This window comes from Dasypus novemcinctus, chromosome 16 (assembly GCF_030445035.2).
Source record: "Dasypus novemcinctus isolate mDasNov1 chromosome 16, mDasNov1.1.hap2, whole genome shotgun sequence".
Taxonomy (NCBI): Eukaryota; Metazoa; Chordata; class Mammalia; order Cingulata; family Dasypodidae; genus Dasypus; species Dasypus novemcinctus.
Genome location: NC_080688.1, coordinates 78506618 through 78526500, shown reverse-complemented (window position 1 = coordinate 78526500; position 19883 = coordinate 78506618). Strand labels below are relative to the sequence as shown.

Here is a 19883-nt window from a genome sequence, read left to right as displayed (position 1 = left end):
ATTTTTTTATTTAATCAAGACTTACCCCTTGTTGTAGGGATGAAGCCTGCTCATGTGATTACAGAGGTAAATACCCCCAAACAATGAACTTACTAAAGAAACATTTTAGGATGATTTCCTATTGAAATTTGAATAATATTTTGAGTTTAACACTTGTACAGAGAATTTGGTTTTTGCTTTACTTAAGTTTATCATTTCCCAATTCTAAGAAAATTATACCTGACCAAAAAAAAAACAAAAAACAAAAAACAAAAGCACTTCAAAAATAAAGAGTAATCAATCTTTAAAAAAGCATGGCCAATTCATAATTAATTTGTAATGGGGGACAAGGTTACCAAGGCATAAGTAAGTAGATTTCAAACTAAGGGGATAATAATAGTATCTCTTTTATGATTATAGTAAGAAGTGAATGCTCAGCAAGTATTAGCTATTATTCCTTGGTTCTGGGAAGACAAAAGAGAGTGAGCCCTGGGACTCTGCAAGCATTCCTTCCTTACTCCACTCAGAAATGCACCTACCTAGTCAAGTTCTTATGAGGATTCTTGTGAGGGTTAATTGAGTTAACAAATCTGAAGAGTTTGGAATAGTGTCTAGCATGCATAGCAAGCACACAATAATGTTCGCCCTTACTATTAAAAAGAAATAAAAGAACGATGAAAAGGGTAACAAAGAAAGATATAAATTTATAGGGTTTTGCTGTCCCTGTTTCTCTAAAGAGCTTTAGAGAAAATGGCTTTATTTGACAAAACAAAATATCTGTAAATAATATAGAGAATAATTTCAGGAATACTTTTTGTAAGTTAAAAAAAGGAAAGTAGATGTGGCTCAGGCAACTGGATTCCCGCCTACCACATCGGAAGTTGCTGGTTTGGATCCTGGTGCCTCCTAAAGACGACAGCGAGCTGGTGCGATGGGCAGCTGCAGCAAGCAGACACAACAAAAACACAGGAATTAAAAACAGTGAGAGATAAAATAAAAGCAGGGAGCAGAGGTTCTCCATGCCTCATAAAGAAGACAGCAAGCTGATGCAACAAGATGATACAACAAGAGATGTGGGGAGGAAAAACATAATGAGAGCGCCAACAAAGCTGGTAGTGATTAGGCACCTCCCTCCCACATTAAAGGGTTTAGGGCCTCCTAAAGAAACAAGACAAACAGACACAGCAAGTGAAAAACAAGGGGGTGGGGAGAAATAAATAAATAAAAACAAATCTTAAAAAAAAAAAAAGATGTTGTTCCTGCTATGTGGCAAACTCATCTACTAACACAATTCAGGAAATATGTGATCATTTAAAGTTAAATTATAACTAAAAGTAGAACTAATTTTATGACATCCTAAAATATAGATATTGCATTTAAAATATTCTGGTAAATAATTGCTTTGTATAGACTTTCCCACCCTACTATAGTGAGTATTTGTAGGTCTTTTATCTCTGGGCTTTGTCACATCCATTTCTGTAACTTGAGTGCCTCATTCACGTTATATTGAATTTTTAATGGTTTGAACTGACTGGTGCTTAATTAATTTTCATCTTAGTTTTTTGTTAGTGGAAATTTATGTCATTTTCAATTTCAGGTTTTAAAAGTACTGAACTATTTGTTCTCTGTCTCATTTTCTAGTCCTTTTTTGTTTTGTTTTAAACTCATGACAGTTTTTACAATTGTTATTTGTTCACATCTCCCATTGCCATTTTTTAAAAAATTTATTGAAATATATCACTTATATATAAACATACATAAACAGTAAGTGTATAATAGTTTTGAACTTACATAACAAACATATATATCATCAAGCATATATAACATCTCACTCTACCACCAATAACTTGCATTGTTTTTTAAACCTTTTTAACTAGTGATTAAAGAGCATTGTCAAAATATTACTGCTAAACAAAGAATTTTTCCCCTAATCAATCTGATTATTATTTTTTATCATTTATATATGAACATACATAAACAATTAAGTGTATAGTAAAAGTTGTGAACTTACAAAGCAAACATGCATAACATTATATAGGGGTCCCATACATCAACCCTCCACCAACATCTTGTATTGTTGTGAGACATTTGTTACAAACTATGAAAGAACACTGTCAAAATCTTACTACTAATCACAGTCTTTATCTTACATTTGGTGTGTAATGTTTTTCCCCCAACCCAACCTATTATTATTTTTTAATATATTTTTTATGACAGAAGTTATAAACTTGTAAAACAATCATGCACATGTGCAGAATTCCCTAACAACACCCCTCCATCAACACACCACAATGTGGTGTGTCATTTGCTACAGATAAAATAATATCATCTGCTTGTTACCATGTCCATAGTGTACATTTGGCTCACATTTTCCATACTGCCTCAATATCAACACAGTACATCTTTTGCATAGATGCTAGAATATTATATTATTACTACTAACCACAGTCCATAGGTCACTTCAGCTGTATTTTTCCCATGCTTCTCCACATTCCCAACACCCTGCAGTAGTGATATACATTTGTTCTAGCTAACAGAGGACATTCTTGCATCTGGACCATCAACAACAATTCTTACCCGCCTCTTGGTTTACTGTACTATCCAGTTCCTAGATTATTCTCAGGCATTCTGTCAATTGGCCTTTACATAACTAGACTATGATTTTCAGTCACATCCCCATTTATATGTGTTACCATCCACTCTATATATTTCCACAATTTTACAGTAAAGCAAATTAAAACTTCTACATACATTAAACATCAGTAGTCCACTCAATCCTTCTCTTATCTCCTTTAAGAATCCACTACCTACCACCAGGTCTTGAAGATATTTTCCAATAATTTCTTCTGGAAATTTTATGATTATTTTATTTTTAGTTTTTTGATCATTTTGAGTTAGTTTTTGGATAAGGTGTGAGATAAGGGTCCTCTTTCCTTCTTTCAAATATGAGTGTCCAATTCTTTCAGCACCATTTGTTAAATGGATTGTTCTGCCCAAGCTGTGTGAGTTTGACAGGCTAGTCAAAAATCACTTGACCATACCTGTGAGGGTCTGTTTCTAAACCATCATTTTGGTTCCATTGGTCTATTGTGTCTGTCTTTAGGCTAGTACCATGTTGTTTTTACCACTGTAGGTAGGTATTATGATTTAAAGTCTGGAGATGAGGGTTCACTCTTCCTTTTTATGATGTTTCTGGCTATTCAGGACTCCTTACCCTTCCAAATAAATTTAATGATTGTGTTTTCAATTTCTTTAATGCTGTTGGAATTTTTATTGGGATTACATTAAATCTGTATATCAGTTTGAGTAGAATTGACATCTTAATGATATTTAATCTTCCAATCCATGAGCATGGAATGTTCTTCCAGTTATTTAGGGCTTTTTCGATTTGTTTTAACATTGAATTGCAGTTTTCTGAATACAAGTGCTTTATATCATTGGTTAAGTTTGTTCCTGACTTTTCGAGTTTTATCTGTCGTTTATTTTCACCACTCTTTTGACATGTTTAGTTACTTTTATATAATCTTTTATATAATCTTTGTTTTTAGACTCTGTTCCAGGCCCCTCCTGTCTTTTCTTTTCAGGCTCTAACACACCCTTTAGTATTTCCTGAAAATCTGGTCTCTTGCTTAGAAATTCTCTCAGTTTCTGTTTATCTGTGAATATTCTAATTTCACCCTCATTTTTGAAAGACAGTCCTGCTGTATATAAGATTTTTGGCTGAAAGTTTTTTTCTTGTAGTATCTTAAATACGTTAGTCCACTGTCTTCTTGCCTCCCTGGTTTCTGGTGAGAAATCAGCACTTAATCTTATTGGCTATCCCTTATATGTTATGCATTGCTTTTCTTGCTGCTCTCAGAATTCTCTTTGTCTTTAGCCTTTGACATTCTGATGAGTATGCGTCTCGGAGTTGATCTATTTGGATTTTTTCGGATGGGAGTACGTTATGCTTCTTGGACAGGGATATCTATATCCTTCAATAGGGTTGGGAAATTTTCTACCATTATTTCTTTAAATATTCCTTCTGCCCCTTTTCCCTTCTCTTCTCCTTCTCGGATGTTTACATGCCTTTTGCTGTCATTTAGTTCCCTGAGACCTTGTTCAAATTTTTCCATTCTTCATTTCTTCTTTTGTATGTTCACTTTCAGAGGCCATTCCTTCAAGCTTACTAATCCTTTCTTCTGCCTGCTCAAATCTGCTACTATATGATTCCAGTGTTTTTTAAATCTCATTTATTGCACCTTTCATTCCCATAAGATCTGCTATTTTTCTGTGTATGCTTTCAAATTCTTCTTTGTGCTCATCCGATGTCTTCTTAATATCCTTAATCTCTTTAGCCATCTTACTGAATTTATTAAGGAGATTTTTTATGTCATTTGGAGGCTTATCTTGTTCCTTAAACTGTGCCATAGCTTCTTGTTTCTTGGTGTGGATTGTAATTTTTTGTTGGTGTCTTCACATCTGGTTTACTAGAGTATTTTTTCTGGGTGCAGTTTTCTCTCTAGTTTAGGGCTTCCTATCATTTCTCCCTTGCTGGTTATGCAGTAGGAGCCAAGCATATAGTTGGTGCTGTAAGCTGTGGAGGCTCAAGCTGCCCTCATTACACCAGGGACCAATGAAGCTTCTTCCAACTTTCTCCTTTGCCAGAGGTAGGGACAGAGTCACAACTATTTGGAATAATCCAAATCGTGCAGGCCTAGACTGTAGTTGCCTAGAGAGACTGATGAAGCTTCACATCCCTTTCTCCCCTGCCTGGGGCAGGGATGGAGCTGCAGGTGTGGGCAGCAATCAGTGCAGTGCAGGTTCTAAGATGACCGCAGTTGCCCTGATAGACTTCTGATTTTCAGTCTATGCCAGCCAAAGTTCTCTGCAGTTACCTGTATAGGCTGGTGCAGGGCGCCTCAGCCTCCTCCCCACCAGAGGCAGGGCTAAAGCCTAGGCGGGCTGCAGACTGATCTGGGTGAAAGAAACTGTCAGCCTGGCTTCCCCTCAGGCTGGGGGCGGAATCAGAATGGTGGCTATTCGCCTCTTTCTGGCTTGGGCTGGTTCACACCCCAGCTCTTCCCAGGGTTATCTCTTAGCCAGCCAAGTCTCCCAATCAGTAGCTGAAATAGTCATCCAACCCAATCAGTAGCTGAAATAGTCATCCACCCAGTTCTCCTCCTCCCCTGTTTCTGGAAATGGAGCTTCCAGTTCCCGTCTCAGAACAGCTCCTGGAGCGACTGATGCTGCCAGAGTAGGATAATCACCGGCCGTGGCTTGGACGGTAGTTTCCCGGAAAGGCTGGCGCAGGTCCCCGCAGCTTCCTCCCTGCTGGAGGTGACACTGGGGCCTAGGCTAGACCTGCAGTATGATCTGGATGGAAAGAAGCCAGGCTGCACCAGCACTGGGATTCTCAGTCTGCCCTGCTTCCTCTCGTGCCAGGCGTGAAGTTAAGATGGTGGCTACCAGCCTCTTTCTGACTTAGACTGGCTCAGACTGTAGCTGTTCTCAGGATTATGCTGTAGCCTGCTGAATTTCCTCATCAGTAGCTGAAATTGGTGCCCAGCTATCTCTTCCTCTCCCGTTTTGGGGAAGTGGAGCTTTCAATTCCAGCTGTGGAACAGCTCCTAAGGCAGCTTGTACCTCCAGTGGAGGATGGGCACCGGCCTCCGTGGCGTGGAGTGCCCTACTTATGAGTCTTCTCTGCAAACATGCAGTCTCCTCCTTCCACTCCTTCAAGGACGTTGCAGGATGCTCTTCTGGTCTCCTGGAGGCCCCAAACAGGTGCTTCAGCTACCTCCAGAGAACTCTGGGTGTTTGTTAAGTGCCCTGTAGCAGAAGCTGACTCTAGGAGCTCCTCACTCCACTGCCATTGATGTGGGCTATGGTTGGGAGGCTCTTTGTCTCTTCAGAGATAACCTAAGCTGTGTGACTTGTGGGTGTGAGACGATAAGAGGCTGCAGTCCTGCCCTTGGTGACCATGGCAACGACTCCAGTCCCAGGAAACAGTTTAACAATGCAAGGTCTGTAAACTTTAAGTATTCAGGGGAAATGCAAACCAAATATGCTAAAAACTTATCTAGAATGTATGAAGTCCATGCTAAAAGCTTACCTAAGATGTGGAAAATATATATGCTAATTCAAGCCAATTGAGAACTGAAACAAAGGGACCATTTAACCTTTCTTCTCTGTATAAAAGAAACTCGAAAGTCTTGTTCGGGGCTCAGGATTGAAACAGCTCCCGAGTCCGGCCGGCTGTCAATAAACCATTTTTCCTTCTCAAAATCATTCCTGAGTCCTGGCCTCTCTATACGCAAATAATTGAACCTCTCTCAAATTCTACAACACCATCTTGCTGGTTCTTTCCCATTGCCATTTTTTGATACACCTTATCTCACCATACTCTCATCCTAACTTAGAAACCTTTGTTTCTTTTTACTCCTGTGTATGTTCTTTTGATCTCTTGATCACGACTGATTATCAGCTACTGTGTCCCAGCTCTTTACCCTATCACCTAAGCTCTGAGTTGTGCATTGACTGCAAATGATCTGGAACTTTTAAGGCACAAGTCAGATACTACCTCTTTCTGAAGCCTTTTTCTCCCTTGATTGCTCTAGTCATAATTATCTACTCACCTGTATATAAGTCAGGTTGATGTATAATGAAGGTTGTGGAATGTGTATTTATATAGACAGATTCCAACTGAGGCTGTGAGATCTTGGGAAAATTGTTTAAAGTCTTTGTACTTCAGTTTCCATAAATGTAAAATATTGCAGATAATGCCTTCCTTAGAGGTTTTGGTGAGGATTATTAAATAAGATAGCATATAAAAAGAACATTGTAGAGTGCTCAATGTAGGAAGCATTTAATACATGTCAGTTTCCTTCTTCCATATCATTTTATGTGTTTTGTATGGGATCTCTGTCATATGTTGAAACAAGCAGTTTACAAATATTTCTCATTGGTCAAGGTGGAAAGAACCATTTTCATCTTTGCATTAGTAGTTTGTGACTTGACATACAAGTAATTACTATGTAAATGTGTTGTGATTTACCCTTAGATTCTCCCTATTAGTTCATTCCCATATGATTCTGTGCCTTCCAAACATTTCAATACAGTAATTTAGATGAAACAAAAAGAATATGGTACATGTAGAACTGTATCTCATTCTTTCTGAAAGCTTTCCTTCTTCCATTTTAATCTGTTGTCTTCGTTTTGGTGAGAGATTTTGCCAGTTGAGTGAAATAAATGTTTTCAAATGGGTTCCACCATTTCCTGGTTCTGTGACCTTAGGCAAAGCACTTAACTTTTCTGGGCCTTATTAGTCTTTTTAATCGTTAAGTGGGAATAATAAACCTAACTTACCTCTTCAGGTTTTGTTTGGAAAAAATATGATACATAGAACATTGCCTAGCAAAGTGCAAATGTTTAATAGAAATAGTGATTAAGATGTTCTTTGCAATAAGAAACCTTAAATTAGAGACTTACTAATAATTTAACAAATTTATTCTGATAAGATGATGCCTTTTGCTGTGAGTGGGAAAAGGTTTGGAGGGATGTAAATTTGGGGATGATAGAAAGGCAAGGAACTAATACATTTTTGAGTATTTGGCTATATACTTTACATATCTGAGCTCATTTAATTTTCACAACAACCCTATGATTTCCATTTTCTGGAACCTGAAACTGAGGTACACAAAGGAGCTAAATGACTGAAATGGGTGAGCAGCCCAAGTGCTCCAAGATGTGGTTCCTGTACAAGATGCTTGAACTTTGATTGAGGAAAGGTCTTCTGTAAGGAGTCAGTAATTTAGAATAAACCACAAAACTGTCATTATATTGTGCTTTTGGCCAAGTGAGGCAAACTTCTACCTGCCTTTATCATGTTGATCCTGTTATTCCCAGAAAAGATTGTGTGAGCATCAAAAAGATTAGTTACTTTTTTCATTAGAACAGCATATCTAGCAAACTGTGATCTGTTTTTTTGCTCATAGTGCTTTAAAAAATGTGTTCGGTTTATATGTTAAAAGAAGAGAGGTTTTTTTTTTTAGTTTTGAATTTTTTTAAACAAATTTTATTGATGTATATTAGTAAAGCATAAACCCATCCTCAGGGTACAATAAATGGTATTTGGTATAATCACATAGTTGTACATTTATCACTTCAGTCTTTGTAAAGCATTTTCATCATAGTAATAATAATAAACAAAAGCCAACCAACCAAACAAAACTCATCACTTCTCAAGAGAAGAAAGGTTTTGATATTATCCCTTCTTTTGTATCACTGACCAATTTATATTTTATTTTGGTCAATAAAGATAAAAAATTATAGTGTAGTCATTAAGACTTTATGTTCTGGGTTCAAACTGCCTGTATTTATATCCCAGCTCCATCCTTAATTATCATTTTGTCCTCTGGGAAATTACCTAATCTTTTCTGAGTCAGTTTTTTCATTTTGCATGATAATAATAATCTTATTTCATGAGGTTGTGAGAATTAAATGAGCCACTATGGGGAGAGTGCTTAGATAACTGCTTAGCACACAATGATCTTTAACTAAATGTTGGGTTTTGTTGAATATAATTAATATGTTGCTTTATTTACTGTACTACATGTACTTTATGAGAAGATCATAGAACATCTTTCAGGTGTGGTTTTAAATTTTTTTTTCATTTGATTTTAGTAATTTATTGTTCCTTGTGTCATTTCTATTGCTTCCTTTGTAAGTCTCTTTTGTTTTATATGATTAGTCTGAACTTTGTTGATGCTAATATTAAGTCGTTATTTATTATTGCAGGGAACCCTGCCTGTGGATTATCTTAATACAACTGATCTTTTCAAAGCAGAGAGCATGTTTACAAATGCAGTACAGATTCTTGAACAGTTCAAGGTAAAAAAAAAGACACATGCAAAAGCAGAAAACACTTCAGTTTTTAAAATTATTTTTAAAGGTAAAAAATGTTGCAATTTAAAAATCAGATCTCTCAAGTGAGTATTTAATTTTGCCTTTTAATAAATTATTTTCCATAATGAATTATCTTTAGGCTTTGCGTACTTAACTAGTGTTATAAAGCTTCACATTTCTGAGGTACAGGTTCCATAAGTCAATTTAAGGGTGTAGAATTCTTTATGGCATGTCTGTAATTAGAAGATCCCCCCATACTCTTATGAAACTAGCAGCCAACTCTCTATGTGAGTGAGATTTGTCCCAAAGAAATAGAGTTAGAGATTGTGATATTTCTTGTCATTCTTTGTACATTAAGATCTTAAAGATGTGGACCTTTAACAGAGAACTTGGTTATTCTTAACACGGTTAATGCAGGTTGACTTATTTTGTCATTTTTAAAGAGTTTTAATTGCATTAGAGTATGTTATTTTGCAGGCTTGACATGATTAATTCTCAGCTTATTGTGATAGATAATGTTAAAGTTTTATTTAAATATTTATGAAATTAAAATAATAACACAATTCTATTTGCTTTCAAAGTATTTAACTGTCTCTGAAGAATCATATTAATCTATGTTTATAATTCAAAATGTAATTAATATTTTTCTCATTTATAGCATAATAAAATGTTTTCATACTTGGTTCCCAGGTGAAAATGACTCAGAAAAAAGAAGTTACTTTATCATTTCTGTTTACACCATTTAAGTAAGTATCTTACATTTTGAAATTGAATTTGAAGGAAAGAATTTTTAACTGAGTTTTATGTTATTAGGATAGATTGATTTACTTAGAAGCTTCGTCTTTTTGTATAGTTCAGTGCACACTACAGATTGAAAACCTCTTTTCTTTAACTTTTGTTAAATAATGAGCCTAAGTTCAACTTGTGTTTGAAGGTATCCTCAAGAACTTGGCTATCAGGAGAGAGATATGGGTTGGTCATGAAGATCTGAATCATTAGTATAAAGATGGTGTTAACGCATCTTTAGTTAAAACTTTAACACTTGTAGGAAGTCTCTAGGAAGAATGTAGAAATTGAGACAAGAAGGACAAAGATAGAATTCTGGGAAGCATTGACACCTACTGGATGGGCAAAAAGAATAGCAGATTTTGGTGGGTGACAGTGTTCACTGTCCCAGATCCAGGAAGATAGGTTTTCCTTGAATCAGGAATGGGTGGATTTGAGTCATAAACCTGGATCTGCCTTTACTGGCTTTCTTTGTCGCTTTGGGCAGGTTTACTCAACCTCCTTGATGTTAGTCACATTCAATTAGGAAGGATTTTGCTATTGACCAAAATAAATAGAAATAGTTTGAACTATGAATCTTGATGATATAGATCTTAGGGAAGTGATTAATTTCATTGGGATTATTTTTGACAATTTATGTAACGCTAGTATGGTGTGCATAAACTGGAAAGGTTTAAAAAGTTGCATTGCCTTTTGGGTATTGTGGTTATATACCTGTGTGTATTTTGTGTGTGTGTGTGTAGGAAAGCAAAACTAGCATTTTGTAAGTTATGATCATATTAAATAAATTTTCCTAAGTATATCATTAGGATATTATATCATATATATATTATGCTAATTCTAATTTTCCCTTTTTGTAGTTTAGTAAATCTGGAATTTGCAATGAAACTGGTTTTGAGGAATATTATATTCATGCTACCATTAAGAGAATATTGAACCTGTTTACAAGAAATACTTAGATATTTCTGACTGAACATCTTCTTATAGGGTATTCATACTTTAAGAAATATTTATTGATTGACTACTCTGTGTATTGTGATGTAGTAGTAAACAGAATAGACAAAGTCTTTGCATTCTTAGAGTTTGTTTATACTCTAGTGGTGTAGATAGGGTATAAATAAATAAATGGTCAAGAAATTACATTATCAATACATGGTATAAAGGAAATACACAGAATGTTAAGGGTGAGAATAACTGAGAGTTGCTTAGGCCAGCCACTTTACAAAGACTGGTTGGGGAAGGGCTCCATGCAGAAGTAACACTGGGTTGAGAAGTAAACAATGAGAGATTGAGACAACTGTGACTAAAATGAAAGTAGTATATTTTAGAAAGAGGCCGCAGCATGTACAAAAACTCCAAGGTGGGAAAGAACTTGGCATTTGAGAACCTGAAAGGAGAGGAGGTCAGAGTGTCTGGAGTCATGTGTAGAGGGATAGTAATGAGATTTGAGGTTGAAAATATGCATGAGCCAAATCATTCAGGGATTTTAATTATTCCAAATTGAGATCACGTTGAGGGAATGGCTAAAATGTTAGCAAAAATGTTAGAACAGTCAGTCGATAAAAAGAAATATTGAAAAGGGTTTAAAATCAGGATAATTTAGCATTGTGGTTTTAGCTCTAAAATGATGGGAAAAGGCTATTCTTGGTTACAGTTAAAGATGTTAAGGATCATAGTTACAAAATAAATTTACTCTAGCAAATTTTCATCTGTTGATTTTTGTATCCGATTGATGGGTCCGTGGGGTCTACTGTGGCCCCAGGGTCTGGTCACTGGGTAGAGAGTGCCACCAGGCCCTTGCCAGCTGCAGTGGCCCCATCAGAATGGACAGTGTGACTCTCCTTTGGCATCTTCTGCAAGGGTCTCATGCTCCTTCTGCTTCCTTTCTTCCACTTGGCCTGGTGACTGACCATCCTTACTTGTGATGTTCAACATCTACCTAAAGGTACATATTTAAAGTCACTGCTGGCGGCAGACCTGGCCCAGTGGTTAGGGCGTCCGTCTGCCACATGGGAGGTCCACGGTTCAAACCCCGGGCCTCCTTGACCCGTGTGGAGCTTGCCCATGCGCAGTGCTGATGCGCGCAAGGAGTGCCCTGCCATGCAGGGGTGTCCCCCGCGTAGGGGAACCCCACGTGCAAGGAGTGCGCCCCGTAAGGAGAGCTGCCCAGCACAAAAGAATGTGCAGCCTGCCCAGGAATGGCGCCGCACACAGGGAGAGCTGACACAAGGTGACGCAACTAAAAAGAAACACAGATTCCCATGCCGCTGACAACAACAGAAGTGAACAAAGAAGACACAGCAAATGGACACAGAGAACAGACAACTGGGGTTGGGGGGGGAGGGGAGAGAAATAAGTAAATAAATAAATCTTTAATAAATAAATAAATAAAGTCACTGCTAAATTTGAGACTTTATGACTGGCTCACCCACTCTCCAGCAAAGGCATCAGCCCTATCCCCAGACTTGTCTCACTAAAAACCACCATTTCTTGAAAGCCTGCAGTATCACTGAAAAAGCTTAAGAGAAATTAAAAAAGAAAAGACTCCTGAGGAAATAGATAATTCAGGAACTGAAAAGGAAAGGACTTAAATTATTAGAATCCTCAAACTTTGAGAAATGATTGCTGTGTAAAGCAAAAAGCAGGAATGAACTTCAGGAAATGACAGAGTACATTTTTTAAATAATGGAAAGGAATGGTAACTGAAAACTTAAAGATAAGTCATGTAAGAATGGTCAAAATCAGAGGCAGATCCTCCAAGTTAAAATAAGGAATTAGTAAACTTTAAGCAAAATGAAATGAATTTTAAGCAATAGGTTAAGTAAGAAGTTGGAGAAAATTAAGAACATAATGTGGAAGGCAGATTTTTTTTTCTCCTCCCATCCCCCCAAAAAAGGAATGACAACCGAAAACTTCAAGGAAAAGCAAATATGTCACACTGCCCAAGAAGAGCATGCTTACAAGTGTGAAGCAGCCTTAGATGTGGCATGATTAATGGCAGTGCTGGGAGAGAGAAAATTCATTTAAAATTGGCACGTGGATCAAGGCTTCAATGCTATACATGAGAAAATCCAATCATAGCATAAAACTTTTCCTTTCATTGAACAGTATCTAAAGAGTCATAATGATGTAAACACTGATTTTTCAGTTTTAGAGTCGATCTCTCAACAAAGCAGGGAAGTCTTAATTATGATTACAGAATAGAATGCAGCTGTTACCAACCTTGCCAGTACACAAATGTAGTTAATAGGTTGGAAGGCAGAGTGGGGAGGCAAGGTAAATGGAATAGTAGTGGTGGTGGTATCCACATAAAATAGGATGTGGAGAATCTGTCTGTAGCTGAGAGAAAAAGAGAGAGGTTTAGGTATCAAATGATTAAAGTGTCCAAGGTAACCAACAAAGGTAAAAATAGTGATATAACCATACTGAGGGGGAGGAGAGCCAAAAAGTTGACAGGGAGTCAACAAAAATTGCTTTATCTCATCAATCAAGAAAAATATAATAAAAGTTTGAGAAAAATGGAGGCAACTACCAGAGTAACTAGAAACAAGCATGTATAAAAGTTTTTGTCTCTAGGTTGGGAAATGGAGATGAGAAGAATGGGACAGGAATTTATTGATGGTCATTACATATACTCTTCTGTAACATTGATTTTTTAAAATAATTTTTTCTTTATTTTTAAAGGCACTTTAGATTACATACATCAAAAATATTGTGTTTAGAGTACATAAAAAATATACCATTACCCCACCCCCTCCACCTCCCACACTTCCCCTATTAACAATGTATTTCATTAGTGTGGTACATTAGTGTAACATTGATTTTTAAAAATTATATGCAGGTATTTCTTTGATAAAACTTAACCCCCCCCCAAAAAAAACCCAAAAATATGTAGGTATTCTAATTATTGGCATGAGTCAAGTAGAATAAGTAATAGCGAAAATAAGATTATATTCATAATAGAAATAAAATACCCAGGAATAAAATAATAAGATGTATATTGTGGGAAAAAATTACAAAATTTTACATAAGGACATATATAAATAAACAAATGATGAATATTAATACTCAGTATTGTAAAAATGCCAGTCTTTTCCAAATTACTTATAAGTACAATATAATCACAAAAGAATTCTTCATATAGTTCGAGATGATTTTAAAATTTATATGGAAGAATAAAGCCCAAGAATAGCTTAACTAGTATTGAGAAAGAAGAACAAGATAAGATATTTGCTGTACTGGATAACAAAACACATTCAAAAGCTAATATAAGCATAGTCATCAGTATTAAGGGCCCATCACTGGACCATCCTTCTTCACCGGTCTTTGCCCTTGCACTTGGGGGATTGTTGCTGCTTCATTGGGGAGTGCGACAGAGTTCCCCAAAATGGAAACTCAGCACTCCCACGGTTGTCCTGAGTGATATTGCAGGGACAGATACAGGACATTATACATCCTGCCATAACCCACTGAATGGACTGGGGAAGAGTATAAACTAAATGTAAACTATAATCCATGCTGTGTAGCAGTGTTCCAAAATTTATTCATCAAATGCAATGAATGTACCACACTGATGGAAGAGGTTGTTGATATGGGAGGAGTTGGGGAGGGTGAGGAGTGGGATTATTTAGGAACGTCATATTTTTTAATGTAACATTTTGTGTCATCTATGTATCTTTAAAAAATATTTTAAAAAATAAAATGATTAAAATATGCATCTCTGGAAAAAGCTAATATAATTATAGCAATGTGGTATGGTTTAGGATAAACATATAGATTAGTGGAACAGATTAGAGAGTACATAAAGAATATATGGAAATTGGTTATGATTAAAGGTGGCATCTCAAATCAGTGGAGGAAAGATTTGTATTGGGGAAATTAGCTTTTCATTAGGGGAAAAAAAAAGGCTAGACCCCCTACCTCACTTTATTCACAAAGTTAAATTCCAAATTGATTAAAAAACTAAATATTAAAAATATGTGGAAGTATTAGACCTTTAAATAAAACAGAAAATGCAAATATCATTTAGAAAATATGAATAATTTGGTTACATCAAAATTAAATTTTTTATTTAATAAAATAGACCATAACGAAGTTAAACATATGCCAGATTTGGAGAAAGTACTTACAAGTATTGCAATTTAGTAAATATATATAGAAAATCCTATAATATCAATAAGAAAAAAAGTAAGCGACCTTTATTGAAAACAAATAGTAAGTGAAAATTCACAAAGAAGAATAAACAAATGGTTCATAAATTGTGAAAAGATCTACCTCACAAGTAATAACTCACATTTATCGAGCATTTACCACTCACATGGCACTCTTATGTGCTTCACGTGTATTAAATAAGTTATTCCTCAACCCCATGAACTGGCTACTTTTATTATCCCCATTTTACAGATAAGGAAACTAAGGCCCAAGGAAGTTATTTTTCTGCAATTAGAGCCTGTGAGTAGCAGAGCCAGAATTCGCAGGCAAGTAGTTTGGCCCCAGAGTTGTGTGCCTAAGGAAATCCACTTCTTAAATTCTGTTTCCAAATATGTGGTATGTTACACAATATAGTTTATTTTAGAGAAAGGTAGAAACTATTTAAATTGCCATCTGTAAGTGGAATAGTTAAATTAACAATGGTAACATCTTTACTTTTAGACTAGCATGTGGCATTTTAAGAAGAATTAGGTAGACCTGATGGGAAAGTTTGTAAGATGGATTGTTGACTGGAAAAAGTATCTAACTGCGTAAATTAGTATGACAAAATTAATCTTAAAAATACTGAATACTACTGCTGTACACAGCATAGAAGATGTCTCTCTGGAGGGCCACATGCCTAACTGATAGAGGGCTTTGGTGAGGATACTAGTTGTTGTTATAATAGGAATTGATTGATTGATTTTGTGTTAAATTATATAAAATAGGAAAAGAACACTAGAGCCAAGTGGGGCACAAAATTGAAAATTATTTTTCTATCATTTGGGGAGATGAATGACTTCAAATTGTTTTGTTAAGTTATTTTAAAACTTATCCATAAAAAACTTTATTCCTTCTCTGAGATATTTTGAAATAGAACTTTTGGGGAACATCGACTAATGTTAGCTATGCATTGCAACTCTTTAGTCTTCAGTATGCCAGGTGAAGCAGTTATCATTATTTACCATTTGAGTACAATGGACTCTTTTTATTTCTCCAGTCCAATGAATTTTTTTCTGTTCTATATCATCTGTTTCATTCTAATTACTGTTATGTACATATACTGTATCAGCATTGTTCATTTATAAACAGTATCAAGTAAATGCTGTAGAATAAATGTCATGCAAGATGAAACACACTGTCACATATCTTATAGCAAAACAGTTTGGTTTTTGTCACAAACTATTGTGCAGTAAAGTCCTTTCCTCTTGAATGAGTAACTGAATAAGAATACGGTATTTCCTTTTTATTTTCACAATTATATTGTTCATCTGTAATTCTATTTCAGAAAATTCATCTAGGAGATTGACTTCTGAAGAGTCATAGTCTGAAATTTTACTTATAGGATCACTTCTACCATCATCAGATCGATAAATTCTGTCATTTTTTCATTGCTTTATTTAGTTTTGGCCTAGCATAGTTGTCAGTAATCAGTCGTGAATAATGATATAATTCCTAGGATGATGAAATAGCAAATGTGGCAAAGATATAAGAAAAATTCAGCAAATGTTTCAAAGATATAGGAAAAATAAGATCACTAAGATCCTGTAATATATCAGATTTGTAAACAGGTCCAGTGGATCCTTATGGTAATTGCATATCCTATGTAAAATAAGTAAATTTTTTGTTTGGTATTTTAAAGACCTCTAAGAAAAAATAAAGGTTATGAAATATCTGCTCTGATAAAGTTGCTTAAAAAAGATATTCAAAGCTAAAATTAGATTGACCCTGATGATATGCCAAAATATGACCAGCTGGTGGAGCTGCATGACTAGGAGACATCTAAAAATGTGACTATTTGAAAGAACCTTTAAAAGGAGGAAAGTGAATACTACAGAGACCAAAGTGGGACAATAAAAATTTTAAAAGAAAAAAAAAAATTCATGCAATCAGAAAAAAGATCTTTTAAGAGATATTTTAGGAAAAAATGGTAACAGGAAGGCGATATTGGACCTTGCCAACTAAAGCAAAAATATCTGTTATAAACTTTTACTTGAAAATCATTATGTAAACTCAGGAAACTCACAGAAATTTTAAGAAAAATTCTCGAATATATATATTTTTTACTAAAATGGCAAAAGATATTTTTAATTCCTTTTTAGTATATTTTTTTCTTTAGGCTGATATGAATTTAAGTTCCCGCCTTAAACCAAATTTTAATACTAGTTTTAATGTGAACCTTTATACCACTCTCTGACTGAATGTTTACATGACGTGTAATTTTCTGCTTCAATACCGAAATTTATCTTTTAAAAAAATACTTTTATAGGTCACATATATACATAGGAAAATAAATATTCAGTTGTTCAGCTATTACATAAAAGATCATAGTTCTATAAGATTCCTTAGCATTGAATAGGCTGGAGGGATGCAAATTATCCTAGAAATAATTTTTTTCCTGCTTTCTCTGTCTTTATCTCCTTGAAGTATTTACTCCTTTAATCTAAATAGACATTCTAAAATGAAATAAATATGTATCGTCACTAAAATAGTAAGTCACATGTAGATGCAAGTGAAATGTTCTTTGTAACAATATTCAGAGTAAGAAACTTGTAAGACTTCTATTAGAGTAGTATTTTAAAGAGATCTTTTCCTTTTTTTTGTTAAGATTTATTTTATTTCTCTCCCCTTCCTGGGAAACTGTATCTCTTTTTTTGTTGCATCACCTTGCTGTGTCAGCTCTCTATGTGTGCAGCGCCACTCCTGGGCAGGCTCACTTTTTCACTAGGGACAGCTCTCCTTGCAGGGTGCACTCCTTGCGCGTGGGGCATCCCTACGCGGGGGCGCCCTTGTGTGGCACAGCACTTGTGTGGCAGTCCATATGGTAGGCGGATGCTCTATCAGTTGAGCCACGTCTGCTTCCAGATCTTGTCCTTTAAATACTAATTCACCCTGAAGAATTGATGATAAAAATTTTTGAAAATCCTAAAATATTGTTTACTCCTTCTAGATAAAGTAATCATGAAAGCAGGTGGAATAATAGCAGTCACATCAAAGAAATGTGCACAATTGGGACGATGTTCATCTTCCCTTTTCTTTTTATTTAAGCATAGCATGTTGATTATAGATTCTTTTATTTTTTATTTTTTTAAAGATTTATTTATTTATTTATTTATTTATTTATTTCTCTCCCTCCCACCCCACCCCGGTTGTCTGTTCTTTGTCTATTTGCTGTGTCTTCTTTGTCTGCTTCTGTTGTTGTCAGTGGCACGGAAATCTGTTTTTTTTGTTACATCATCTTGTTGTGTCAGCTCTCCGTGTGGGTGGCACCATTCCTGGGCAGGCTGCAGTTTCCTTCACACTGGGCGGCTGTCCTTACAGGGCACACTCCTTGCACGTGGGGCTCCCCTACGCGTGGCACAGCACTCCTTGTGCACATCAGCACTGCGCATGGGCCAGCTCCACACGGGTCAAGGAGGCCTGGGGTTTGAACCGTGGACCTCCCATGTGGTAGACAGACGCCCTAACCATTGGGCCAAGTCCACCGCCAAGATTCCTTTAAAATTCAATGTTTTTGATACAAAATTTTTGGTAAAGAAAGGAAATTTCACCTGACAAACTAATATGTAGAAATGTTATATTTCAAGTGCATTGCCTTTCAAATTATTTATCTATTTGTCTATTCATATTTGTAACTGCAAAGAGGGAAACTAACAGTAGAAAAACCTTGACTCTTCTTTTTAGGCATCCTGAATTTTGGCAGGTGTATTAGTTTTTTATAGTAGACATAACAAATTACCACAACTGTGGCCTGAAATGACAGAAATTTTTTTTAAAAAGATTTATTTATTTATTTCTCTCCCCTTCCCCCCACCCCCACCCCGGTTGTCTGGTCTCTGTGTCTATTTGCCGCGTGTTCTTCTTTGTCTGCTTCTGTTGTTGTCAGCGGCACGGGAATCTGTGTTTCTTTTTGTTGCGTCATCTTGTGTCACTCTCTGTGTGTGTGGCACCATTCTTGGGCAGGCCACATTTTCTTTAGCTCTGGGCGGCTCTCCTTACGGGATGCACTCCTTGCGCGTGGGGCTCCCCTATGTGTGAGACACCCCTGCGTGGCAGGGCACTCCTTGCGCACATCAGCACTGTGCATGGGCCAGCTGCACACTGGTCAAGGAGGCCTGGGGTTTGAACTGCAGACCTCCCATGTGGTAGATGGGTGCCCTAACCACTGGGCCAAGTCCACTTCCCATGAAATGACAGAAATTTATTGTCTCATAGTTCTAGACGCTAGAGGTCTGAAATCAAGATGCATGTCAAGGCCAAGCTCCCTCTGAAGTGCTGTAAGGAAGAGTCCTTCCTTGCTTCCTAGCTTCTGTTAGCTGCCCCACCCTTTGCAGTCCTTGGCTTATAGCTGCCTCACTCCAATCTCTGCCACTGGTATCTCATGGCTTTTTCCCTATGTGTCTATCTCCAGATCTCCTTTTCCTTATAGAAACACTGATCATTGATTTAGGGTCCACCCTATCAAATATGACCTTTTCTGAACTTGATTATATCTTCAAAGACCTTATTAAGGTTAACATTCACAGGTAACAGGGAATAAGACTGAACATCTCCTTTTGAGGGATACATTTCAACCAACAGGAGATAGTTCACATTTGTCATCTCTTAGCCATTGTAGGGAAATTATCAACAATTTTTCATTATTCACTTAACCAGTGTTTACTGTGTTCCTACAGTGTGCCAGGCACACTACTAGGTGTTGGAAAATGAGGTAGACATAGCGCCTAAATTGTGGTTCTCAAGATTGGTGGGAACATAAAAAGGAAATAGAAATACTTACAGTACTGTGTGATAAGGGACAGTTTGGTGTGGCATGAGGGACAGTTTATTTTTATAAGAATATATTACATGGACCAAAACCCACTGATAAGAAAGAAAAATTTATTGGAACTGGAGAATTTAGACAAGACAACTCCAGAAGACAGCATCGGGAAGAGGACTTTTCTATTTGTTTTTGCTACCTTAGAGAACATTGTAAGATGGAGATTCTGGAAGCTTTTAGCTCAGCACACTTCTGAAGTAGTAATAATGAGTGTACCTCC

General features: G+C 36.3%; 1 protein-coding gene across 9 annotated transcripts in view; it reads left to right on the top strand.

Annotated features, from left to right (window-relative positions):
• The window catches only part of PIGN (phosphatidylinositol glycan anchor biosynthesis class N), a 160362-nt gene that overhangs the window by 62076 nt on the left and 78403 nt on the right, over window positions 1-19883 (top strand). For all 9 annotated transcript variants that reach the window (XM_004478658.5, XM_058277847.2, XM_004478659.4 and 6 more), the window contains 2 exons: window positions 8758-8850; window positions 9556-9611. In XM_004478658.5, coding sequence (XP_004478715.1) covers window positions 8758-8850; window positions 9556-9611 — 149 coding nt within the window. The remainder of the gene's footprint in view (window positions 1-8757; window positions 8851-9555; window positions 9612-19883) is intronic.